The sequence below is a fragment of the Molossus molossus genome, unplaced genomic scaffold, assembly GCF_014108415.1.
Source record: "Molossus molossus isolate mMolMol1 unplaced genomic scaffold, mMolMol1.p scaffold_m16_p_4, whole genome shotgun sequence".
In the NCBI taxonomy this organism is placed as follows: Eukaryota; Metazoa; Chordata; class Mammalia; order Chiroptera; family Molossidae; genus Molossus; species Molossus molossus.
Window position 1 is genome coordinate 3,586,838 of NW_023425377.1, and position 26,839 is coordinate 3,613,676.

At 43.7% G+C, this 26,839-nt stretch overlaps 2 protein-coding genes across 3 annotated transcripts in view; one reads left to right on the forward strand and one right to left on the reverse strand.

Annotated features, from left to right (window-relative positions):
• The first annotated feature begins 749 nt into the window (after positions 1–749).
• Positions 750–26,839, forward strand: part of EIF2AK1 (eukaryotic translation initiation factor 2 alpha kinase 1) — a 29,847-nt gene continuing 3,757 nt past the window's right edge. The window contains exons 1-13 of one of the 2 annotated variants that reach the window (XM_036282055.1): positions 750–899; positions 5,844–6,008; positions 8,244–8,377; positions 9,502–9,539; positions 10,242–10,341; positions 10,997–11,077; positions 11,903–12,002; positions 12,887–12,947; positions 13,825–14,152; positions 15,489–15,600; positions 18,177–18,277; positions 25,352–25,463; positions 25,913–25,995. In XM_036282055.1, the coding sequence (XP_036137948.1) occupies positions 782–899; positions 5,844–6,008; positions 8,244–8,377; positions 9,502–9,539; positions 10,242–10,341; positions 10,997–11,077; positions 11,903–12,002; positions 12,887–12,947; positions 13,825–14,152; positions 15,489–15,600; positions 18,177–18,277; positions 25,352–25,463; positions 25,913–25,995 (1,533 nt within the window). In that variant the 5' untranslated portion in view covers positions 750–781. The remainder of the gene's footprint in view (positions 900–5,843; positions 6,009–8,243; positions 8,378–9,501; positions 9,540–10,241; positions 10,342–10,996; positions 11,078–11,902; positions 12,003–12,886; positions 12,948–13,824; positions 14,153–15,488; positions 15,601–18,176; positions 18,278–25,351; positions 25,464–25,912; positions 25,996–26,839) is intronic. The other variant, XM_036282056.1, reaches the window with a different exon arrangement.
• Positions 19,315–24,406, reverse strand: ANKRD61 (ankyrin repeat domain 61). The gene is made up of 3 exons (XM_036282057.1): positions 24,203–24,406; positions 22,729–22,826; positions 19,315–20,410 (listed from the first exon to the last, which is right to left on the reverse strand). Exons 1-3 carry the CDS (start codon positions 24,404–24,406, stop codon positions 19,465–19,467), a joined length of 1,248 nt encoding a protein of 415 aa, XP_036137950.1. The 3' UTR covers positions 19,315–19,464.

The following is a 26,839-nucleotide window of genomic DNA, read 5'->3' on the forward strand; positions in this document are numbered from 1 at the left end:
TGCTGGCGACCAAGTCATCAGCGACATTTCCCCAGGGCAAAGAGGGAGGAGACTTGAAGCTAAGGGCTTCAAAAATTAATCTAGTGTGGCCGTGGGGTCACTTGGAAAAGGCTCTCTCTCAGGCTCTGTCTCATTTCAGTTGAAAGTTCAGTCTCAAAACCAGGGAAATTTTTGTTAGGTTGGATTCGTTTTGGAATCTGGTTGACGTTTCCCGGTTTTTAATTTGTTTTAATTGGCATTTTCTGTATTGTGCTTTAACGGTTGGCCAAAATAGGTTCAGTTCTCTTTGACGTTCTTACAGATGCTTTTGAAAAAAAACAAAAACAAATGATACATAGTCACGGTTGTTTCTGCAAAGAGGAAACATTTGGGTTAGAAACTCCGCAGACACCGGATTCCTGGAGCGGTACCCGTGTCGGCGTGAGACGTGAGCGCTCTGATTCATCTGAGGGTACTCAGGTCTCGGGGACGCCGAGAAGGGGCACCGGGGGGCGCAGGCGCGGGCGCACAGGGGTGTGGCAGGTGCCCAGCCCGGCTGCCTGAGGACCAGCCCACCCGGAGGCCCGCGCCAGGGGGTCGTCCCTGCGGGACCATCCTTCCCGCCCTCCGGAAGGGGCGGAGACCGCTGCTGGCCCCGCCCCCTATGGAGGCTCCGGGGAGGCCTGGGCGGGACTTCCGCTCGCGAGGGGTACTTCCGTGTTCGTCGGCGATCGCTGCGGGAGCGGAGTGAGGTGCCGTCCGGCGGGTCGGGGGCTGGGCTGCGGCCCGCGCTGGGCCGGCGATGCTGGGCGGGAGCCCCGAAGCACCGGAGCACGAGGCTGAGGGCGACGGGGCGGGGGTTCTTCCTGCGCCGCCTGTCATCGACTTCCCGACGGAGGGCTCGGACCCCAAGTACGATGGTGAGGGACCCGGAATGCCGCGGCGGCCCTCCCCTTGCCCCCTGCACCTTCATTCTCGGGTGCAGAGAGCTTGGCTCAGGGGCCTGGGCAACTTCTGCTGGGTCCGGGCTCGAGCGGGGCGTGGGAGAGGAGCGGGCCGGCTCGGGCAGTGTGAACCCCGGAACGAGCGCCGGCGACCCGCCGGGTCTTTTGTTCACGTTTGTGCTCTCGGTGTCCCCTGCGCACTCAGCGCTCCCCCGAGGCCCTTCCAGTCCCGAGCCTGCGGGTTGGCCAGGCGGTGAGCCGGCGCTGTGCCGCCTGCCAGGACGGGACCGTGCACGCCCAGCGCCGAACAGTTCGGGCTGTGTTTTGATGTGTGGCTTCTCTTTGTCTTGCTTCACCCATGGGGCAGCCGAAGACGTCTCGTCGTGAGGCGGTGTGGCAGTCCTCCTCTTCGGTTAAGAAAAAAAAAAAAAGGTCCACGTTTTCGTGAGGCTTTTGGTTACTTGGACATACGAACCCCTCGTCCAAGTTCTTAGACGACGTAAAGTGAGAGGTGCTCAAAACGTTGACTCGAACCAGTCCGAAGTAGCCGGTATTTTAAGGAACGTGCAGTGGGGCTCTCGAATTGCAACCAGTTGTCCTGGCCATTTAAAAACAATCAATTTGTGCTATCAAGATTGACTACACTGAGCCTTAGGTAGCGGCAGCATCATAGCCAATGAGGTTTATCAGAGGCGCGATGATTGCTAATTGAAAAGGAAAAAAAAAGAATGAATTCAGGGAGGTGTTTTCCTATAGGGTAGTTCTACTAGGATGGTTATAGAGAATACACATTCAGTTGAAGCATGAAGCAGCTGTTAACATGTTAAAATCGATTTTTAAAATATGTCTTTATTGATTTTTTTTTTTTTTTTTTTAAGACAGAGAGGAAGGGAGAGAGAGCAATAGAAACATTGATGTGGCAGAGAAACATCCATAGGCTGCCTCCTGCACACCCCTACTGGGGATGGAGCCCACAACTCAGGCACGTGCCCTGATGGGGAATCAGCCTGGACCTCTCAGTCCATGGGAGGACACTCAGTCCATCGAGCCACACTGCCGGGCTGTTAGAATTGATTTAGAGGTGCAAGCTGAGTTGAAAAGGTTTTAATTTCTTAAATTCTTTTATTTTCACCCTTAATACCACCTATAATTCTTGATCCCAAAGGGAGACAAAAACAGACTTTGGACAAGTTGTAAGGTAGCTATTTCGCTGTGGACAGACCGACCTTTAGAGCAGCTCCGTAGTACATAGGATTACGTCATAGGAAAAGGCCCAGTTGTAAACACGCAAGTCTGCCTTTTCTGTAACGTTGTGATAAGGTTTTCTGCAAACTGAAGATTATTCTTGCAGGGTGTGATCTTAGATTAACTTCTAAAAATGTCCTTCTCCTAGGTTACTAATAACACCGCTGTGTTTACATATTGCCTTTTCTTCCAAAGACGCCCACAAAGTCCAGGCATAATTTTATCTTTTTAGGTGAAAAGTGGGGTCGGAAAAATGTAGTTTTATTTGTGGTAGACATGAAAACAGATAGTTCAATGGTTTCTCTGAGGTCTTCTATCTGATGTGAGGTTAATGGCAGAGTCAGAAAATTCAAAACCTAGGTGTCACTCTGAAACCTGTGCTCCGGGATTTTATCGGGCAGGGATTCTCCTAGAGCCAGCAGCAGCCTCTGATCAAAGTTACTGTTTTTATCTTCCCCGCACCCACCCCGTTAGAAGGAGGGTCAACAGTAAGCCCATTGTCAGACTCATTCATTTTTCTTCTTTTCACCGGACACGAGTTTTCCAGAATTTTTACCTCAGATTAATTCTCCAGGTTCCTCTTTCATTTAATAATGGACCTTTTGGGTCATACTTTCCTGAGGAGGTTGAATTAGGTGATCCCGTTTCTGTTTGTCTACTCCCCTCCCACTCGGCAGCAGCCTAGCCCTCTAGTTCACCTAGGATTGACATCTTACTTCTTACTCTTTTATAAGAGGACTTGATCTCATCTTTCCCTTTGGCCACTTTCCTCTTGGTTTCCTGACCAGAACTGTGAGATGGGAAGCTTTCAGCTTATTTCCTTTTCATTTCACTCCCTGCATGAGTATTTGTTCACTGGTCTTTTTAGAGGTGTCATGTTCTTGATATATTAGGTTGATTTACTTCACAGATCAACCATTCTTTTTTTTTCTTATTAAAAAGTAGAATTTTCTCATTATAGATCATGGAAAAGTATAAGAGTATAAAGAAGCAGGAAACCCTCCTAACCATAATCTCACCATTGTCAACAATTCAGTATCTGTATTGTTAAAATTCACTTTACAGAGTATGTTGAAAATACTATATAACAATGCAGAAGAGCCCAGCTGGTGTGGCTCAGTGGTTCAGCGTCACCCATGCACCAAGAGGTTGCCAGTTCGATTCCCTGTCAGGGCACATGCCCAGGTTGTGAGCCAAATCCCCAGTGGGGGACATGCAGGAGGTGCCATCGATGTTCTCTCTCCCTCTCCCTTACTCTCTCTCTAAAATCAATAAAGGAAAAAAAATTTTCAAAAAAACAGAAGAGAAGAAATTTAAAAAGAAGAAAAATTTAAAGCTGTAATCTCATCACCAGAGGTTAGTGTTTATGTCTTGGTGTAGCTAGAGACAACTTAGATGGATTTTGCGTTTAAAACTTTGTCAAAGAAAGGTATTATGAGTGGATTAAATCTTTCTATCTGATTTTGTCCAAATAAGATAGAAATTCAGATAAATAATTCACAGAAATTTAAAGGAGTAAGGAAAAAAGGGATAGTCACCTGTACTGGCATCCCTGAGGAGAACTCACTGCTAACAATTTGGTGTCTTTATTTGCACACTATTGAGAGCTGCTGTAGGCCAGGGAGATGCCTAGGTACTAAGGAGCAACCAGGCAGACTCTAAAACAGCTTGTCATGTCATTTCATTCCTTTTACAAATTCTACTGATAGAACGTTAAAAACATAGGGGGTAGATATTTTGTTCATTCCATTCTTTTTGTGTATGTAGATTTATAGAGCTATAAAATAAATATTTTTTAAAATTGTGATGTATACATGTGACATTATATTAGCATTCTTTTGTGACAAATTAGCCGTTAAAATATTATTTTAGGTCCTGGCCTATTTGGCTCAGCGGTTAGAGCGTTGGCCTGTGGTCCAGAGAGACCCAGGTTCGGTTCCCGCTAAGGGCACATACCTCGGTTGCAGTTTGTCCCCAACCTTGATTGGGTTGTGTGGGTGGCAACCACTTGATTTGTCTCTTTCGCGTCGATGTTTCTCTCTCTCTCTCTCTCTCCCTCCCACTCTATCTGAACAAAATATGAAAGGGTGTCCTCGGGTGAGGATAAAAAAATATATATATATATATATATTAGGACTATTACATTCTGTTAGTCTTTGTTCTGTTGTTGGAAAATAGGTCTGTCTTTTTCTTCTTCTTTTTCTTTTTATCATTAGAATAATAATGGAGGCCCTGGACCATGTAGCTAAGTTGGGTGGAGTGTCTTCCCATACACCAGACTGTGGTGGGTTCAGTTCCCGGTTAGGGTATATACCCAGGTTGTGGATTTGATCCCCAGTCGGACTGTGTGCAGGAGGCAACTGATTGATGTTTAACTCTCACATTGATGTTTCTCTCTCTCCTCACTCCTTCTCCCCCTCCCTCTTTCCTTCTCAATAAAAGCAAGTCCTCATGTGAGGATTTAAATTAACAAACAAATAAATAGAAATAATAATGGGTTTGACATCTGTATACATGAATCTTTGTTAATATCTTTTTTTAAAAAGAACTACCCTGCTTTGTTTATTTATTTGTTTTTATCTTCACCCGAGGACATTTTTCCATTTTTTGTTCAGATAGAGTGGGAGAGAGAGAGAGAGGGAGAGAGAGAAACATCGACGTGAAAGGGACACATCGAGTGGCTGCCACCCGCATGACCCAACCAGGGCCGGGGACAAACTGCAACTGAGGTACGTGTCCTTAGCGGGAACCGAACCTGGGCCTCTCTGGTCCGTGGGCTGAGGCTCCAACCGCTGAACCAAACCGGCCAGGGCCATTTCTTTCTTGATATCTCTGGGACCTATTTTTTCCTCCATGTTCCTGTCACTTAACCTCCTGTACTCCTGTTAGCTCACTCTAACTTCGTGCTGACTGTCACATGCCTCCTTCCAGGCTACTACTACTGTTTCCAGGACAGTTTACTGAAACGTTTTCTCTTCATTGTGTTCTTGGCCTGTTCAGTAATGTATTACATAAGCAGTAAGTGAGAACTTATGACCTTCAGTTGAAGTGCAAACTCGTTTGTCTGGTTGGTCTTGTGTAGTGGAAAGAGGATGATGGCCTTGGGAGTCAGTCCGAGCTGCCTGCTTCAAGTTCCTTACCCTCTCTCTCTATGAGATCGGTGCCCTCATCCATAGAATGGGATGGGAATACTTACCTTTTACTGTCCTGTGAGGGTTCAATGAGATCATGCATATAAAACACCTGTACATGCGTAGCATATATTCAGTAAAGTTTTGGTCCTTCCTCCCTTTCCCTTTCTCCTCTACCATATTTTTGTCTTTATGCCTGGGCCTAGGCTGTCCTCTTGGCAGAAGGAAGCCATGCATACAGGAGGCATTTCTGCCTGTTTGCTTGCATATTCATTAAGTCATTTATTCATTTCTACCTTTGCAGACATTACTACTACCAAAACTTTCTCCCTTCCCCCAATGGCATCTTTCTGCTAGTCTTCCAACTTCCAGAATTCAACTGAAAACTCAATTCCACCTCGGTGAACCCTACTCAGCTTAATTACAGTTTTTAAAAAAATTTCTTAAGTTTAAATAGTTTGTTTCCTTAATTAGAATGTGCTGTTTTGTCATTTTGACATATGTTTACCATTTATTACATTTTTTTTCTTCTTTTAACTTTTAGAGTCCGACGTTCCAGCAGAACTCCAGGTCCAGGTGTTAGAAGCACCGCAGCAGCAGCCGACCTTCCCTTTTGCAGTTGCCAACCAACTGTTGCTTGTTTCTCTGCTAGAACACTTGAGCCATGTGCATGAGCCAAACCCACTTCGTTCAAGACAAGTGTTTAAATGTTAGTAAGAGGAAATTTACCTACTAAATAAAACTTGTGGAAGTACTATATTATTGAATGTTGTGGGTCTGAGAAGTGTGGGTATATAAAAATTTGAAATAAGTATTATAGCTCCTATTTCTTAAATTCATTTTATATTTTGCTTTAGGTAATTCCTTATGAATATAATTATTAGGGGCCCCAAAAGATTAATAACCATAAAATTGTGCCTATTTAAATAAATATGAGATAGTTCTTTTGTGTCTATAACATAGTAATTCATTTAATTTGTGAAGATCTCTTATGGCTTAGTTGGTGAGCTGGTAAATGAAAATCACAGATACTTATTCTGAACCAGTTCTTGACCAGAGCACTGGAACAGCAGTGTTCATGTAAATGAATAGGAAACGGTTTTCCTCTACATACCAAGTACTTTTTTATTTTCTTATATTGATTTTTAGAGAGAGGAAGGGAGAGGGAGAGAGAGATAGAAACATCGATGAGAGAGAACATCAATGGCTGCCTCCTGCACGCTCCCCATTGTGGATTTGGCCCACAACCTGGGCATGTGCCCTGACCAGGGATCGAACCGGCGACTTCTTGGTGCATGGGTTGATGCTCAACCACTGAGCCACACTGGCTGGGCCATTGGTTGGTTGATTTTTTTGTTTGTTTATTTTATCCTCACCCGAGGACATTTTTCGATATTTTGTTCAGATAGAGTGGGAGGGAGAGAGAGAAACATCGACGTGAAAGGGACACATTGAGTTGTTGCCACCTGCACGACCCAACCAAAGCTGGGGACAAACTGCAACCGAGGTACATGCCCTTAGCAGGAACTGAACCCAGGTCTCTCTGGACCGCAGGCTGACAATCTAACTGCTAAGCCAAATCGACCAGGGCGATTGTTTTTTTTTTAATCCTCACTGAGGATATTTTTACATTTATCTTCAGACAGAGTGGGAGGGGGAGAGAGAGACACATCGATGTGAGAGAGACACATAGACTGGTTGCCACCCACACGACCCTAACTGGGGCCGGGGACGAACTGCATCTGAGGTATGTGCGCTTGGCCAGAATCAAACCTGGGACTCCTTGGTCTGCAGGCCGATGCTGTAACTGCTGAGCCAAACCGGCCAGGGCCATTGTTTGATTCCTACATGTCCTGCCTGGAGATCGAACCCACAACCTTGATGTATCAGGACGATGCTCTAACCAGCTGAACTACCTGGCCAGGGCAAACAAAGTTTATTTAAATAAATGTTTTTAATGTGATTCATTTAGCTGATAATCTCAATGTTTTCCATGTAGGAAGATCCTCTATGGATCTATATTCCTTGAATGAGGAAAATTCAAGCACTTCTGTAGAAACCTCTGAGGAGCCTCTATTGTGACTTCAGACTTGACTTTCCCCTAGTATTTGGTCTGTACACACATCAACTATGTGCTTTTTCTGTGTTGGTTAAAGATATTCCATAATAGAAAACAATAATCACTTTTGTTGTCAGTTCTAATCATTTATTTCCACTCCTGCCTTTATTCTTATCTCATTGCCTGTTTGCAAAATGTAATTGTTTGAAAATCAGAAGACTACTGCGATTACATTTGTCTTGCTTTCTTAAAAGATGGAGCTTAGCTCCTGGCTCGTTTCGCTCAGTGGTTAGAGTGTTGGCCCCAAGACCAAAGAGTCTTGAGTTCAATTCCTGCTCAAGTGCTGGTACCTGGGTTGGAGGTTTGATCCCCGGCCCCCGTGGGAGTTCTGTGGGAGTCAACCAGTCATTGTGTCTCTGTCACATTGATGTTTTTGTCTCTTTCTCCCCCCGCCTCTCCCTCTCCCTTCCTTCTGCTCTCTCTAAAAATCCACGGAAAAATATCCTCAGGTGAGGATTAACGTAAATAAATAAATGAATAAATAAAGAGATAGATAGACAGGCAGACTGGATGGATGGATGGAGGGAGGGAGGGAGGGAGGGATGGGTGGAGGGAGTGAGGGAGCGATGGAGCTTAGTACTTTACTGACTGACCGGGAGTGGTATACAAACGACTGATCAGTGTCAGAGAAGTAAGTATAGATGTGCTCCTGACCAGAGGGTGTACGAGTTGTTTCTGCACTTCTACAGAAGCAGCCCCAAGTTGTAAAGCAAGTGTAAATGGAACTTTTTCTCAGAGGCTATTCCGACTCTTTGGGCTCTGTACTCTTTAAAATCGCCATTTGCTTGATGGCCTTTCTAATAGGTTTTTGTATTCTTTTTCTAGTGCTTTGTCAGACCTTTATCAAAATGGGGCTGCTGTCTTCTTTCACCTGTAGCGATGAATTTAGCTCATTGAGGCTACATCACAACAGAGCCATCACTCATTTGATGAGGTCAGCTAAAGAGAGAGTTCATCAGGTAAGCACTGAACTGTGTACTTTGTATGTGACAAAAACATTTTAATTTCCAGAGGACTGTATTTTAAAGCATTATGAAATCCTGGTTATAATACAGGTGTATAAAAATGTTAACTTTGATTTGTTTATTTAACAAATATTTATGAATGACTACTGTGTGTTAGGCTCTCTGGTACGCGTTGGAGTTCAAGCAGTAAGCAAAATAGACTGCCAGCCCTCATGTGAAGAGGGATCAGTAAACAACAGAAAAATAAAAATATGTAAAAATAAATGGGGGTTAGATGGTGATAAGAGTTAAGGAGAAACATAAAGCAGGGAAGGACTTAGAAAATGTGTGAATGTTACATAGGGTGGCCAGGGAGGGCCTCACTGAGACTCATTTAAGCCAGGAGCTCAGGCTGAGAGGAGGAGCCATGCAGATAGATACCTAGAGGAAAAGCAAGCCAGAGGAGGCACAGGAATTCCCCAGCGACCAGTGTGCCCAGTGTGCCCAGTGTGCGAGGTGTGTGGGGAGCTGACAGGCAGCCATGTGGCTGGAGTCAGCAAAGGGAACGTCACTGCGGGCAAGAAGGCAGTGAGAGGGAGGATGGAGTTGGATCTTGAGACCATAGTGAAGACTTTGGTTTTCACTTAGAGTAAAACAGCATTGCAGGATTTTAGCAGAGGAGTGACATCATCTGACTTTCGTTTTAATGGGATCAACCAGCTGCCATGTTGAGAATAGACTGAGGGGACAAGGGCAGAAACAGGGGACAGGTGCAGTCATACAGGCAAGAAGGAGATGGTGGTGGCTGGGAATGGAATGGGTGGTTAGCAGTGGGGTGAGAAGTGGTCAATTTCTACATATATTTTGAAGGTAAAATCCACCTTACTTGCTGATGGAGCTCTTAGGTACATTCTCAGCTTTGTCAGTGGATAGCAAGAATGTAGTTTTTTTAGGAGTGATCTTACAGTTAAGAGAGAAATACTGTCAACTGTAAACTTTTAAGTAATGTTGAAAAAGCCATTGAGTTTTTTTTTTATATTGTGTAAGCATTTGGGACTGTTAATTAGACATTGAATTTTGATAGATCCTTATTCCATGAAAATTTCAAAATGTTTTTAAAAATAATTTTTCAATTTTAGGATCCTTGTGAGGATAATTCTCATTTCCAGAAGATCAGGTCTGTATTAAGTACTTTTATGATTATGTAAATATTAAATAATCAAGTCAGGATTAAGATTTAATCAGAAATTAGTTTTGAGTTAAAAAATACTATATAGTTTATGAAAATTAAAAACTTTATTCTCAGCAATTAATTACTGTTCCAAGATTTGCTTTACTTTTCGTTTCACTCCTTTAAATAATTTTTAAAAATTTGTTGTTTTCTTTTTTTGCTTTTAAAAAAGTTTTCTTTCCTTTTGATCCCTGCTCTTCTCATTCCCTGTGGATTCCATAAGGCCCACCCTTAATTCAGATTACTGATATCCAGTCTGTCTAGGGAAAACCATTGCATTTTGGCTGTAGTTAGGAAATATTAGTTTAAAATCTATAACTTATCTGGATCATTAAGAAATTTAGGCCACTTTATTACTGAGCTCCACTAACCAACTTCTGTCTGTTAGTCATCGAATCCTAATTACTGGTAAAATATTAAAATTAGATCCGTGCTCCCTGTGCTGTCTTTATCTCCCTATTTGCTTAGCAAATGTTTTCTTCCTAGAGAATGAAAAATTTCATTTTCGCTCATCCTTTCCAAATTGCCACAATTTAGTGATGAACAGAGTTAGCAGGTTAGTAGTAATACAGGGAGCATGAACTACCCAAGGACATTCTGATGCTCTCATGCTTTGATATCAACTGATCATTTGTATTTAACTTTCAGATCAAGGGAAGTAGCCTTTGAAGCACAAACTTCACGGTACTTAAACGAATTTGAAGAGCTTGCCATCTTAGGAAAGGGTGGATATGGAAGAGTATACAAGGTTGTTTTCCACATATTCTTTTTGACCTACTGCTCTAAATAAATGTATTTTGAGAAGTTTTCATTATTTAAAGTATACAAAGGAAAATTCCTAGAAATTGTGTATATTTACTTTTCATTAAGATTTGTCATTTATGGGGAAGTGGGCAGGTTTTCATTTTTTCCTAACCACATTGGTGGTTTAGGTGGAGTCTGGCAACTCTGAGTTTTTGTTCTATAGTTAATTTTTATTTAACTATCTGAACAAAAAAAAAAGTACGCGTCTACCTTTTTTTTTTAATTCTCACTCGAGGATATTTTTCGGTTTATCTTTAGAAAGAGTGGGAGGGAGGGAGAAGGGAGGGGAGGAGAGAGAGAGAGTGAGAGAAAGAGAGAGAAGCATCGATGTGAGAAAGACACATCGACTGGTTGCCTCCCGCACGACCTCGACTAGGGCCAGGAACCAACTGCAACCGAGGTACGTGCCCTTGATCAGAATTGAACCCGCGACTCTGATCCAGGGGCTGACGCTCTAATGGTTGAGCCAAACTGTCCAGGGCATTTTAATGTCATCTCTTTGGTTAGTTTGGATTATCTAAATTTAGGTTAAAATAACTTTCTTTATTCAGTTGAAATTTAATTTCACAATATAGTTTATCTTTTTCTCTACTTTTTAGGTCAGGAATAAATTAGATGGTCAGTATTATGCGATTAAGAAAATCCTGATTAAGAGTGCAACTAAGACAGATTGCATGAAGGTAAGATTTTAAAAATGTATTTATTTTGAATAATTGAGTATTTAAGTTTTTTTTGAAAGAGGGGTGTGTGTGTGTGTGTGTGTGTGTGTGAGAGAGAGAGAGAGAGAGAGAGACAGAGAGTGTGTGTGTGTTTGGCAAATACTATGTGGTATGGCTTGCTAGTTTACTAAGAATGGGTTATAGTAACAAACATTAAAACTAAACATTTTTTTACTTAATTTTTTTTGGTACGTGCCTCTAGCGAGAACTGAACGCGGGACACTGGTCCACAGGCCAATGCTCCAACTGTTGAGCCAAACCGGACAGGGCTTGACTTAATTTTTTATAGGCATTTCAAATTAGCCACATTTCAGGGTCATGCTGGGGAAATTACTTTTTTAAATTAAATTATTCATATACAGTATTGCTTGTTATGAGAAAACATGAGTTCAATCCAGGTCCCAGTCTTCTCCTGACATACTTGTCCTGGGAAAATGACCTGGTCCTCGGAGCCACTTCTGTTTTCTGCCCTTGAAATAGTGGTGACAGCATGGTTTTATTTACCTTATGGACTAGACTTCCTGATAGGAGAATGATTGTCAATGAACTATGCAAAGTATAAAGGGCTATAAACATGTAAATTTAGTAGCTATAAAAATTTCATTGATCTCTCACAAAGGTATTCCATTATTTTTACTAGCAACTTGTTAGATGCTCATGTATTAGATACTACCATTCGTACAGAGGGATTTTACTGTTTGCTTTGGAACAAATGGTAGTGTCTGATAACACGAGCATCTAACAAACTGCCAGTAAGAGCTCGATCTAAGTATGTTTCTCCTTTAGGTACTACGGGAAGTGAAGGTGCTGGCAGGTCTTCAGCATCCTAACATTGTGGGCTACCACACTGCTTGGATCGAGCATGTTCATGTGGCCCAAACGCAAGGTAAGCAGTTTCAGATTAGATAGACTTGAAGGTCAGCAAAGCGCAGCCCATGTGCTCAGTCTGGCCTACCCTTGTTGTTGTGCATCCCTTAAGCTGAGAATGGTTGTTTGTTTGTTTGTTTGTTACATTTTTATTTAATTTTATTTTGTAGTCCACCCGAGGACATTTTTTGCATTTATCTTCAGATAGAGTGGGAGGGAGAGAGGGAGGAAGAGAGAGTGAAGCATCGACATGAGAGATACACATTGAGAGGTTGCCACCCACGTGACCGGGGCTGGGGACAAACTGCAACTGAGGTACATGCCCTTAGTGGACACCAAACCCGGGACTCTCTGGTCCATGGGCCAGTGCTCTAACCGCTGAGCCAAACTGGCCAGGGCGAACCTGTGACTCTCTGGTCCACGGGCCGATACTCTAACTGCTGAGGCAAAACAGCCGGGGCTGTTTGTTAATATTTTTTAAAATATTAAAAGACATCAAAATAAGATATTTTGTGAAAATTATATGAAATTCCACATTTCAGTGTCAATGAATACTATTTATTAGAACACAGGCTCATTTGTATGTATTGTCTGTGGTTGCTTTTGTATTACAACAGCAGAGTTGAGTTGGTGCAACAGAGTCGCAGGGCCAGAAAACCCTGAACTATTCATAACCAGGTCCTGCACAGAGAGTTCGCTGTCCCCTCGTAGAGTGGAACAGCTGTTTTGTAGTTCCTAAAATGTGCCAGTCGTTTGAATAAGCTTGTACTGTACTTTGCCAGAAGGTCTTGACATTTTTAGATATGTGGTTTCATTTGGTATTTTTTTGTATATTTTTTCTCTGTCTTTGACTATAAATTAGAAAATTGGGCTGCTTGAAGATTTGTTTTTGCTTTTGTTTAGCAGATAGAATTTCTGTTCAGTTGCCATCTCTGAACGTGATCTCTGCCCAGGAGGATGACAGGTATGTGGACTGGTGTGGCCTTTGCAGGTTAGATAGAACCTGCCACCTGCATTGGGTTGCCTTTGTCTTTTGCTGTTAGGAGTTCAGGAGTGTTTTAGAGTTTTCTTTTTGCTTATTTTCATTACAAATTGTTGTTATTTCCTCCTCTTAGGTATTTCCAGTCACTATTTTATTTTATTATTTTATTTTATTTTTTATTTTATATTTTATATTATTTTATTTTATTTTTTTTATTTTTTTAAATTTTATTTTATTTTTTGGTACGTGCCCCTAGCGGGAACCAAACCCAGGACTCTCTGGTCCGCAGGCCGATGCTCCAACCGCTGAACCAAACTAGCCAGGGCAGTATTTTATTTTTTTAATCCTCACTAGATATTTTTCCATAGATTTTTTTTTTTCTTTTTCTTTAAGATAGGGAGAGAGAAAGAGAAACACTGATGTGAGAGAGGAATATTGACTGGTTGCCTCCTGCCCAACCAGGGCCAGAGATGAAACTCGCAACCGAGGCATATGCCCTTGACCGGGAATCAAACTCGAGACTCTTTGGTCCAAGGGCTGATGCTCTAATGGCTGAGCCGAAGTGGCCAGGGCTCCTGTCAGTATTTTAAATAAATGTGGCTGCTAGGTAGATTTTATAGTTAATTTTGGTATATGCCCCCAGCAGAAACCGAACCCGGGACTCTCTAGAGGGTCCACAGGCCAACACTCCAATCGCTGGGCCAAACTGGCCAGGGCAATTGCTAGGTAGGTTTGATGCCATTTTTTACCCCAGGGGTTCATCAGGAAGACTCATATAGACCTGAAGGAATAGTTAATTTACTCTTGATCTTTTTTTACATTGATTATTGTCTTTACTAGTTTTTTTTTCCCCCTCCAGTGATCAATATGATGTTAAAAATGATGAAAGTAACAGCTCATCCATTATCTTCGCCGAGTACACCTCAGAAAAAGAAAAATCCTTAGGAGAGTCTGGCGTTGAACATCAGAATAACAAGTTGGTGAACTACACCACCAATTTAGTCCCAAGAGATGCCAGTGAGTTTGAATCATCCATTGAGCTCCAAGAAAATGGCTTGGCTGAGTTGTCTTCCATGTCGATTGCTGAGAAGCAGCTGCCGCTGAGGCTTAATTCAGACTTAGAGGGGAATTTCACGTCTACCGAGGAATCTTCTGAAGAAAACTTCAAGTTCGTGGGACAGACAGAGGTAGATTTCCTTTTTACCTATAATAATTGTATAAAGGACTACGATTAGATATGGACTCCCCTCTTCTCCAGCCGACCTGCACCTGGCGCTCCTCCCTTTCTCTGCCCTAGCCCTGCTGCCCTGTGTTCAGCCTCCTCTCTCGTTTCCCCTGGATTTGGTCTTCCCACCCTCAGTTAACTCGTCCTTTTCTGGGTCATTCCCTCCTCTAGATATTCTCATGTGTGTACCCTGGAGTGGGAAGCATTGAGCACACTCTACTTCCTATGTATGTTAGCATATATATGTTTATGCAGAAAGACTTTCTCTATTTGGAACATGGCTTTAAGAGAGTCGGGGTAGGATTACCAGGTCAATTTTCAGGAGACTCCTGTTGAGGGTTATACTGATATGCTGGTGAGACTCCCGCCCACTCTTGTCAGTATCAAGTATTAGTATTAAAAGAACTTGAAGCCCGGCTGGTGTGGCTCAGTGGTTGAGCATAAACCCATGTACCAAGAGATTGCCAGTTTGATTCCTGGTCAGGGCACATGTCCAGGTTGTGGGCCTGATCCCGCTGGGGGCATGCAGGAGGCGGCCAGTTATTATTCTCTCTCATTGATCTTTCTCTCTCTCTCCTCCCTTCTTCCCTCTCAAGTCAATAAAGAAAAAAAATTAGAACAACAACAAAAAAAGAATTTGAATATCAAGAGTTTCTGCACATTATCGGTCATATTGGATTACAAAACTACACACACGCAGAATTAACTCTTGCTGTCTGGGACTATGTGGCCATGTGCACATGGTTTTTTATGAAACATGAAACTCAACAGGCTCACCTGAATGCAGAGCATCTGAGTTTGAGGGATTTTTAATCAAAACAGCTTTATTTCTCTGTATAGGTTTGGAAAATTTTTCTAGTCCCTAAATCATTGGGCTGCATTTTTGTTTACCTTTCCCTTGGACAAGTTATTAGTTATGTACAATGTGAAGCCAGCCAAAGTGTGTATATACTTTGGGGTATACACAGAGCTTCATCTTAGCTTTCAAAACTGTTTATGTAGGGAGCAGACCAGACAGTTTCAGTGCCTCAGTGTCACGTTCGAGAGCTTCTGCCTTTTGACACCTGCCTAACTCCAGCAGGACTACCCCTGCCCACTTGGATTATGACACACAGTTTTAAGTATTGATTTCCTTCTTCATATCCTCCACTAGACTTTGAGCATCTTGGGCAAGCCTGTGTCTATCACCTCTGTCCTCATCACTTAGGCGAGTGCTTGGCCCTGAGTAGGCAAGTGAGTATTGGCTTAGTGAATGTGTTAAGCGATGCAGATGGGACCAGCGTTGTGTCGCCCCCTAGGTGCAGTACCACCTGATGCTGCACATCCAGATGCAGCTGTGCGAGCTGTCGCTGTGGGACTGGATCGTGGAGAGGAACAGGCGGGGTCGGGAGTGTGTGGACGAGTCAGCCTGTAAGTACTGTGCAGCTCTGCAGGTGTGGGACTGGGGAAGAGACACAGGAGGAATGCCTCCCTCTGCAGCTAGGTACTTTACATTGAAAAAAAAAAGAAACAGTTATGCTTATTTCAACATTTTTCAAAAACAAATAATTGGAAGTTAATTTTCTCTGTAATAGATACATACTTTGTTGATATTTAAGCAGTAATGCACTAGAATTTAAGTAAATGATTTTGGGTAGAAAAGGTCTCTGAAAGTTTTTTAAGGAAAAAATTTAAATACTTGTTTTATTTTTTTAACCTGAAAATGTGGTATTGTTGCACAAAGAAACCTTTAAAGAAACGTTTAGCCCTGGCTGGTTTGGCTCAGTGGTTAGAGTGTCGGCCCTTGGTCCTAAGGGTCTCCAGTTTGATTCCCAGTCAAGGGGGTTGCAGGTTGATCCCTGGCCCTGGTCTAGGTTGTGTGGGAGGTAACCAGTCAATGTATCTCTCTCACATTGATGTTTCTTTCTCTCCCCTTCCCTAAAAAAAAGGAAACCTTTATAGGAAGGCATGTGGTCAAGAGTTTGTCTCCCTAAAGCTCCAGATCTCTGTCCCTCTCCTGCAGTTATATATTCTCTAGATATACTATAAGGGGTGTGTGTATGTATATGCATTTAATCCTCACCTAAGGGTATGTTTTTATTGATTTTAGAGAAAGAGGAAGGGAGAGAGAGAGAAACATTGGCGTGAGAGAGAAACATTGATCAGTTGCTTCATTTATGCACTCCGACTGAAGATTGAGCCCATCATGTTGATAGTATGTGCTCTTGATAAGAAGCAATGAGCAGACACTGTATCTCTGGTCTTTCTCCCCAAAACCTATAAACCTAGTCTAATCATGAGAAAACCGTCAGATCCCAGTTGAGGGACATTCTACAAATACCTGACCAGTTCTCAAAACTGTCAAGGTCATCATAAACAGGAAAAGTGTGAGAACCTGTCACAGACGAGAGGAGTCTCAGGAAACATGACAACTAGATATAGCGTGGTGTCCTGGTTAGAACCCTGGAACAGAAAAGGAGACAGAGGAAAACTGGAGATCTGAATAAACTGGCTTGGATCAGTATTGGTGCTTTCATGGTGACAGATGCATATATTGAGAAGCCCTCCTTGCATTTGTACCCAGGCAGGAGGTTGGGCACTTCAGTGTAGAGGTGCTTGTAGTGGAACCACTGCTTTTACACACACATGTGTGCACACACATGTCCCTAAATTATATGCTAGGTAGTATAAAGGAGAGTTTAGTAGGTGTGAGCTGTTGATAACAAAGTGGGCTCATTCAGGGTGGAGAAAGGGGCATGCAGTATTCTTGTGCTTGAAGGTCAACAATAGGTTGATGATTTAAAATGACTGCCCTGGCCGGTTTGGCTCAGTGGTTAGAACATCGGCCTGCAGACCAGAGTCCCGGGTTCGGTTCCTGCTAAGGGCATGTACCTCAGTTGCAGTTTGTTCCCGGCCCCATTTGGGGTCGTGTGGGTGACAACCAGTTGATGTGTCTCTCTCACACTGATGTTTCTCTCTCTCTCTTCCTCCCTCTCTCCCACCTGCTCTATCTGAAGGTAAATGCAAAAATGTCCTCGGGTGAGGAGAAAAATAAATAAATAAAATAAAATGACTGAATACAGCCTGGCCAGGGTGGCTCACTGGTTGAGCATTGACCCAAGCACCAAGAGGTCACCGATTCGATTCCTGGTCAGGGCACATGCCCAGGTTATGGCCCCGATCCCCAGTGGGGGGCATGCAGGAGGCGGCCAGTCAATGTTCTCTCTCATCGATGTTTCCATTTCTCTCTCCCTCTCCCTTCCTGTCTCTCTAATATCAATAAAGGAAAAAAAATAAAATAAAATGACTGAATGCAGAAGAGCTGGTAAATTTTTACTAGATTACTAAACTTACTTGGCTGGAAAACTTCAGGCCAAATTATTAATTTTTATTTGTTTTAGTGTTAATAAACCTCTTTACCCTCTAAATTCATATACTCTGTCATTGCATTAACAGATTAATTCATTCATTTACTTTTTACCCATATACTTCATTTGTCAGTCATTTTTGGGAAATGTGCATTCCAAACTTCTGGATGACGAAGCTCACCCCCTGGGCTAACATAATTTATTTTTCTTCTTGCTCTATTGTTTGTAATCGGATCTTCAATCCCCAGTGGGCCAGGATACCAGATTTATTGGCATTAAACTCCAGGATGTCAGGGGTTGAAGGGGACTTAAACATGATTTAATCTAGATACCTGGTGCCTGGGAATTGTTTACTGAGTAATTACCACATAGTCTGAGTGAAATGAGGGGTCTCTTTCTGGTGACAGAGCCCGTCAATGGTTGGGTGGTAGTTTGCGATGGCATCTAGTAGCTGAGGAGCCTTCCTTGGTAATTCCTAGTTTGGAACCATATTTGGAGTGTTGACTTTGTTGAAAATCTGAATGTTGTATAGGTATCAGATGTTAATGTATTTAGAACTGCAGTTATCATTTAACATTTAGATGTTAATCAGAAAAAATTAGAGAAATAAAACTTTTTTTTTTTTTTAATTAACTTCAGGTCCTTATGTTATGGCCAGTGTTGCAACAAAAATTTTTCAAGAATTGGTGGAAGGTGTATTTTACATACATAACATGGGGATTGTGCACAGAGACTTGAAGGTAAGTAGAGAAGATGAAGTCATTGAAAACTTCTTATAGGGGTGACTTGGTGTTGGTTCATTGAATTAAAGGGAATTAGGTACTCTAGTTCATTTACCTAGAAGAGTGTCATTTCTTTCATGTAAGTCATAATTTTATAGATCCAGAACATGAAGAATTTAGATTGAATTTAAATGCAGTACATTTTGGGCATTTGAATATTCTCACTTTTTCAGGTAGTGTGTTCTGAGACCTATGATAATTGATGATGCTGTATTTAATGCTAACAGAAATATTCATCTGTTAGTTCAACCTTAGAAGTAAAAATCTGTTCCTATAATTATCTATCTTTAAGGAAATTTAACATAGGAAAATTTGTTCTGCTGTTTTCAAACTCTCGAGTGGCCATTCCAGTTTTCATCCACAAAATACTACCAAGAAAGAGAAAAAATATATTTACTTCTTTGGCTGAGATTTTTAAATTTACTTGCTTACCTTTTGGGCAAATATTAAATCGTGGAAAATGCATTTAAAAGAATATTTAGGGCCTGGCCAGTGTGGCTCAGTGGTTGAGCATTGACCCATGCACCAAGAGTTGCCGGTTCAATTCCTGGTCGGGGCATATGCCCAGGTTGTGGGCCAAATCCCCAGTGGGGGGCATGCAGGAGGTGGCCAGTTGATTGTTCTCTCTCATTGATGTTTCTTTCTCTTTCTCTCCCTTCCTCTCTCTAAAAATCAATAAGGAGGAAAAAATTAAAAAGAAAAAAAGAATATTTAGGGCCCTGGCCTTTTTGGCTTAGCAGTTAGAGCGCTGGCTCTCACACCAAAGGGTCATGGGTTCGATTCCCAGTCAAGGGTATGTACTTGAGTTGCAGGTTTGAACCCCAGCCCTGGTCGGTTGCATGGGAGGCAACCAATTGATGTGCTTTTCTAATATCGATGTTTCTCCCTCCCTCCTTCCTTCCCTCCTTTCCACTCTAAATAAATAAATGGGAAAATGTCCTCAGGTGAGGATTAGTCAAAAAGAGAATATTTAGGAACAAAAAGGTAATGCGCAAATCAGTTTTATTTTTTGAAGAAGTTTAAGAACCAGTAGTTCGTACATTCAGGATGGATAAGGCAATGGTTTAAGTATCTTCCGGGTATGTGTCTAGCCAGAAAATGTGATCGGAGTTGCTGAAATCCTGTGGCACCGTGACATTGAGGTCTTATTTCAAGAGACAAGTCAGGTCATAATACCCATATACAGAATTCCATATTTTCTCTGGGAGAAGGTGCTTCACATGTTGTTTGTACTTCTCACCATAAATATTTATGATGTTTCTTTTACAGATATCCTCTAGGGATAACGGGTTTTGAGACAATTTTATTAGGGATTCCCTTAAGAGGTGGAATTCTGGTAGCATGAGTCCTGCAGGTAGAATTCCTTGATTATTGGTCAGTCTCAAAGGGTAAGAGAGGTAAAGCAACTTGGCAAGAAGTGCCGTGTCTCTTATATTGGAACTCCGCTGGAGGTACATGTGTATGGGAGATTCCCCGTTTCTTGTTAGGATGTTAATGTTGGCTTCAAATTCAAGCAAGAGGTTGATTACTGCCTCTCTGCCTGCAAAACATGCCTCGTGGATAGCTGTTTGGCCCTTGTGGTCCTGGGCATTGACTTCGGCTCCGTGAGTCAGCAGCAGACGGATGCAGCCCAGCCCTGCTGCCAGCACTCGGCCGGCTTTGCTGGACGCGGTGCAAACTGCCAACTTAAGGGCTGTGTTCCCCGTGGAAGGGATAGCGCAGTTGACATGTGCGCCACAGGCAATGAGCGTCTCTATCATCTCCTTATTCAGTATATCTGCAGCCATGTGAAGGGGCGTCATGCTGCATTCATTAATAGCATTGACCTGAGCACCGTTTTGGGCTAAAATGGAGAGGACTGGATAGGTCCCGCATCTTATGGCCAGGTGGAGGGCCGAGTGCTTGTATCCGTTGTTCACCTGAGCGTTCACTTGAGCTCCGTGCTCACACAGAATGCGGAGGCACGTCACGGCGTTATTCTGAATGTCTGTGAGGAGCCTTTGGATTCTGTTCCCCGGCTTTGTCTGCACGGTAGAGGTGATCGGCCAGTACAGCAGCATCAGGTGGAGTGTGGTGAGGCCTCGTGTGTCCCTGGAAGAGGTAGTGAGCGCTCGTTACACCTAATTCACAATGGGAATGGCGCTATGCGAAGAATTAATGATAAAGGCGACATTTATTTAAAGTAATCCCCCCCTTAATTAGTTCAAAAAGTCTTTGAAAATCTGCATTGCTGTTTAATTTCTCAGGGTATCAGCGTTTTGGGGGACAGGGTGGTATGCATCAGCACATGGAGGGCCCAGCTTTTTTTTTTTTTTTTTTTTTTTTTATCCTCACCAGAGGATATTTTTCCATTTTTTGTACAGATAGAGCGGGAGGGAGAGAGAGGAAGGGAGAGAGAGAGAGAGAGAAACATCGACGTGAAGGGACACATCGAGTGGCTGCCACCTGCACGACCATCCAGGGCCGGGGACAAACTGCAACCGAGGTACGTGCCCTTAGCGGGAACCGAACCCGGGTCTCTCCGGACCACAGGCCGACGCTCTAACCGCTGAACCAAACTGGCCAGGGCGGGCCCAGCTTTCTATAACAGCGTGTTTCACTTTGTTACTCCTGCGAGGGCTGTGGCCTCTTCAAGGCTGTCTTATTGTTTGTACCGCTGCTCCTCTCATAGTGCTGAGCTGAGTTAGCAGCCGTTCAGTAGACTGGTGGACGGAGTTGATCTGGCGTTACCACAGAGGTGTGCTGCAGAGGTGCAGCCTCCTATGGGCCCGGGCTCTGCCTCTGCTCCTGTGCCTGTCGCTTTCCCTGTGTGTGCAGGCGGATCACATGACAGGGTTGAATCTGGAGACCCACCGTCGCTCTGCGGTCCGTCTTCAGTCCCTGCTTCCACCCAGGTGCAGTGCGTGTCTTAACAACCTGGCCCTCATCTACATTTTTCCTGAAATCTCTCAGGAGTGCCTAAAAAACACCCTTGTTTTTACAGTAAAAGGGGAAGGATTATTATGAACATCTGGCTGCTTGGTGAAATGAGAAGAGGATTTTCAGTTCACACGTATTTTTTTGGTGTGAGGCCCCGGGCAAGTGCGGTGGTGAAAAGCAGGCAGGCCCTGTACAGGCCTCACAGACTATGGGGATGGCATTAACCATGTCTGAAAGACTAGGGGGGTGTACAGTGGGCCGAGTTCTAGAAAGCCTGACCCATGGATGGCCTGTGGCAGGAAAGGGTGTGTGAGGAGCCCCGGAGGAGCATGGGTGAGTTTGTGGTGGTCCATCCAGTTCTCCGAAGACTGCAAGAGACCTGCCAGGCTGCGGGGAGGTGTTTGGAGGAGGGTGAGAGCAAGGTCAGGTCAGGGGGGACTCTCCCGAAGTGTGGTCAGGACATGGGGTTTACCTTTCTACCGTGTAATTCTCCCCTTTATTCAGATGGTATTTATTGGGCACTTACTAAGTGTCAGGCATTGGTTTAAGCACTGAAGATATATTGGTGAGCAAGAGAAACTTTTCTTTCGTGAAGCATACCATCTGGTGGAGGGTAACTAAGAAAAAATTCCATTGCCTCTTTACATTTTATTTTTCATATCTAACAAGTTTTTAAATTCCCTAAGAGCTGTGAGCAGGACTTAATGCATTTTCTACAACACCATTGCTGAGTGCTTAGTACTCAGTATGAGCTTTAAGTGGGCTGACTGATTTGTGTCCTTGCATCCCCCCCCCCCCCTTTTTCAGAGTATCTCACGTAATCAGTAAAGAAATTGGTTCATTCAGCCCTGGCCCGTTTGGCTCAGCGGTTAGAGCATCGGCCTGCGGTTCTGAGAGACCCGGGTTTGGTTCCCGCTAGGGGCGCGTACCTCGGTTGCAGTTTGTCCCCGGCCCTGGTTGGTCGTGCGGGTGGCAGCCACTCGATGTGTTCCTTTCACATCGATGTTTCTCTCTCTCTCTCTCTGTTCCTCTCTCTCCCTCCCACTCTACCTGAACAAAAAATGGAAAAATGTCCTCGGGTGAGGATTAAAAAAAAAAAAAGAAAGAAAGAAATTGGTTCATTCAGCCCAGCCGGTGTGGCTCAGTGGTTGAGCAGCCACCCATGCACTGAGAGGTCCTGGTTCGATTCCCAGTCTGGGCACATGCCTGGTTTTCGGGGCTGATTCCCAGCAGGGGGCTTGCAGGAGGCAGTGATCGATGTTGATGTCTCTTTAATCTAAGTTTCTATTTCTCTCTCCCCCTTCCTCTCTCTAAAATCAATTTAAAAAACAAAACTTTTAAAAAAAGTATTATGCCTCATTTAAAAAAACAAGAGAGAAAATTTCTGGTCCACAACACCTGAAGAGTGGATGAGTGTAGACGTGACAGAAAACTAACATCCAAATCACATGCATCCTTATATTGAAATGGCCACCTTTTGAGTTACTCACCTTACTTCTGGGTCAGCGCCATGTTCTAACAAACAGTGCAAACTTTGAGCCTTGCGGTATTCAGCAGCCAGGTGAATGGGGATGATGGACTGCGTCTGCTTCAGAGAAAACCCGAGTATTACAAGTAGCCATGTAGGAATCGTACGGTGTTAGCGTGCTATTCCAGAGGGGGTCGGGAGTTTGTATATCTCGGCTCAGTGGTTTTCTGGTATGTGCATTGGCATTCTCCTTTTCTTGGGCCTGTTTTAAATGACCCAAAGCCAGTGAATTTCATATTATAAAATCTGTGTGTTAAATAAAGGCAAATTTGCCAAGGCAACAAAATAACTCACTCAGAGCTTTGAAAGTTGATACTTGAAAGGAGCTCGTAGTGAAAATTTAATGGCAATTGCTATTAAACCACTTAGGCCCTAAATTAACCCACAGGATGATTGACAGGTAGGTTTATGCTTTGTAAGGTTTTGCCAAAGTCATAGTAGTACAACCTGCACTTCCAGGATTTCAGAGACAAGCTGCAAATGTTCTGTCTGTGATTAGCAGAGCTGTTTTTGCCAGTTCTTAAAATTATATTTTGAGCTTGGCCGGTATGGCTCAGTGGTTGAGCATCAACCCATGCACCGAGGTCGCCAGTTTGATTCCTGGTCAGGGCACATGCCCAGGTTGTGGGCCAATCCCCAGTGGGAACGAGCAGAAGGCAGCCAGTTGATGTTCTCGCTCATCAATATTACTATCTCTCTCTCCCTTCCTCTCTCTCTAAAATCAATAAAAGAAAAAAAATATATATATCTTAAAGTAGTGGCTTTACAGTGTGGCTGCAAGGTAAGAGGGCGGGATGAAGGACAGGGTCACTTTATTTTTTTATCCTCACCCGAGGACACTTTTCCATTTTTTGTTCAGATAGAGTGGGAGGGAGGGAGAGAGAGAGAGAGAGAGAGAGAGAGAGAGAGAGAGAGAAACATCGACGAGAAAGTGACACATTGAGTGGTTGCCACCTGCACGACCAACCAGGGTCAGGGACAAACTGCAACTGAGGTACGCGCCCTTAGCGGGAACCGAACCCGGGTCTCTCTGGACTGCAGGCCAACACTCTAACCACTGAGCCAAACCGGCCAGGGCGATAGGTTCACTTTTTGAAAAAAATAAATTGTAAAGGTAATCATTATTGTATAAAAATTTAGAAAATGAAAAAGCAAATGTAAAAATGAGAAAAAATTCTGTCACAGACATGACCATTGGGATGTTGGAGGGATGACATTAATGTTCCTCCAGCCACGTGAGCTCTCTCCTTTTCCCACATCAGCGCGATAACTGGAAGGGCAGTGCAACGATGCTCGGGACATGGAGTGTGGCTGTCCACTCTTGGGTTTGGTGAGGACAGCTAGGAGGCCCGATGAGTTCACAAGAACTCGGTGGTATTCCTTCCACAACATCACAAATCTTTTGTCTAAAAGTGACAGAGCAGAAAAGAGGGTACCTGGGTCAGCACTAATCTGCAGCTGGTGGAGGTGGCCAGAACGGTCAGGGGCTGATTGACGGGGTGGCTTCGAAGGAGTGCCTGGATGGCAGTGCAGTCTTCTCTCATGATGGCCTCGTAGAGTTTGGCGTGGAGCGCGCCACATGAGCCCTCTTCCCCGTCCGTGACCAGCTCCCTACTGCCTCTCTTGACTATGTTTCCCATGAGAAACACTTAAGATTGAGGACTTAAGAGGTCAGGGAAACTCGTTATGGAATCGGTCAGTTTCCGCATCTTTATGATTCTTCAGTTCAGTTCTAGAACCGTTCTAGAACCGTAGCCGTGAACACGATTCATTTTTGTTATCAGAGCCACACTGCTTCAGATGTTGTTCCTATATCATATGGTGTCAAATACAAGCAGTTTTTAGGACTTTCTACTTGGTCACAGAAACATCCAAATGATCATCTTACATGAGGATTCTTTCTGTTTTCTCTTTCCATCCAGCTGTAGATAAAGTCAAACAATGCTAAAACAGAAATTTATACATTAAAATAACTACATTTAAAATGAGAAAACCCAGCTTTTAACCTCGATGTCTGGATTTAGTGGAAGTCCCCTCTCTCCTAGCACAGGTGCAGTATCTCACTGGCACAGGAGTAGTTTCTCTGGGGATACTGCGGGTCTGTGGTGGTTGCTTAAATAGAACTGAGTATTTACCTTTAGAATGTGACCTAGTCGTTCCCAGCCCTGGCTAACAGAATTTTCTGGGATCTTTTAAAAAAAATGTTTCTGTTTTTAAAAAATGGCAGTCTTTGATGTGTTGGAGAGGACAGTCATTTTTCAAAGCCCCTCGGGCGATCCTGGCGTCTGGTTCGGGCTGAGGAGCACGTGTGTGCAAGCACGCCTGGCAGTGGTTCTCAGACTTGCAGTGTTGACCTGGGGCCGCCCTCAGGGATTTCGGTCTGATTGGTGTGAGGAGTGACAGGGGCACAGATTTTTTTAAAGCTCTCCAGTGAGTCTAATGTGCTGCCAAGTTTGAGAACCACTGCTCTGGTTTTTAATTTTCGAGGGCCACTTGCTCCTGATTTGAAAACTCTATAACATCCACACATTTTTACTATTTGTTTTTAGACCACCAAGGAGTTGACTTGTTCTATTTGTTTATAGCCCAGAAATATTTTTCTTCATGGCCCTGATCAGCAAGTGAAAATAGGAGACTTTGGTCTGGCCTGCACGGACATCATACAGAACACAGACTGGACCAGCAGGAATGGGAAGAGTAAGTTTTGGGTGGTTGTTTTGTTCATTGCATAAAAAAATAACATGTCGCCCTGGCCAGTTTGGCTCAGCGGTTAGAGCATCGGCCTGCCGTCCAGAGAGACCCGGGTTTGGTTCCCACTTAGAGCACGTACCTCGGTTGCAGTTTGTCCCCGGCCCTGGTTGGGTCGTGCGGGTGGCAACCACTCGATGTGTCCCTTTCACGTCGATGTTTCTCTCTTTCTCCCTCCCTCCCACTCTATCAGAATAAAAAATGTCCTCGGGTGAGGATTAAAAAAAAAAAGAAAAAATACCATGTCAACATTTGAAGAGAATTAGGAAGATTTACTAGCAAAGGTGAAGTAAAGACAGAACGTGCCGTTGTTCCCTTGGGAGCTCCAGCGCCCTACCGAGTCTTTTCCTTCCTGGGTTCACACTGCAGTGTTTAACATGTAGCTTTTCAAATTCTAGGAACACCAACACATACTTCCAGAGTGGGTACTTGTCTGTACGCGTCACCCGAACAGTTGGAAGGATCTGAGTATGATGCCAAGGTAGTGTTTCCTGCTTCTTACCTTTTACTGGATTTCTTCTGCAGTCTTAAGTGACAAAAAGGACAGTAAATGCAGCGGGTTGTGCTTTTGGAGATAAGAGTTCTATAGGTTATCTGTAGCCCCAAGGGCCAAAACAGGAAGCCTCACTTTGCAGCTAAATTTCAATGCATTGCTTTCTAGGCTCCTTTACTATTTCTAAACGTGGGTATAGCAAATTGTCTTTGAAATGAGCTTCCCTTTAGAATGTCAGCCTTTACCGCAGGAGGGGAGAATTCAGAGGCCTGTTTCCTCCGTTTTCAGGCTTAAATAAAGGCTACGTGTCACCCGAGTCCCTTTCATCCACATTGCTCCTGGAAGGACTGTTAAGTAAATCCTTTACTCAGTATCAAAGCTTAGTACATTTTCTTTTTGAGGAATCATTCAGCTTTTTAGTGACTGGGCAAGAGCCGCCAGAACAGAACCATGGCTGCACCTAAAATCCTGTCTGATCAGGGCCTTCCCAAGAAAAACCCATTTTCAGGGAGAGCAGCAGATTTTATGCAGAGTTTATTAACCTTTACCAAGACTTCTTACCTGTGAGTGAAGCAGGGCTGAGATTGGAGGAGCCTCTGGGACATGTGTGACCCCGCTGAGGCTGGCCCCAGCTCGAGGGAGCTCACATCTCTGTCCGGCTGCGCCAGGCCTGGGCTTTCAAGGAGGGGCGGAGCCAGGTGTATGGTAGAGACTGCTGTGGTGATGGGATCATCCCTGTCCCTCACTTGGCTAGCAGTCCTTTGTGCCATCAGCCTCTTTTTGGCATTAAAGCTTTGTGACAGTAGCTGTCACCTGCTCTCAGGGCAGTCGG

Bases quoted from the DNA above. Each gene is read 5' to 3' on its own strand.
- ANKRD61 (XM_036282057.1), bottom strand. From the start codon at position 24,406: ATGGGAAACATAGTCAAGAGAGGCAGTAGGGAGCTGGTCACGGACGGG. The intron at 22,827-24,202 runs GTACCCTCTTTT...TTTTCTCTGAAG, and splicing joins GCAGATTAGTGCTGACCCAG to CAGACGCAGTCCATCATCCC. The intron at 20,411-22,728 runs GTGAGTAACTCA...TACCTCTTCCAG, and splicing joins GGCGCTGACCCAGAAGTAAG to GGACACACGAGGCCTCACCA.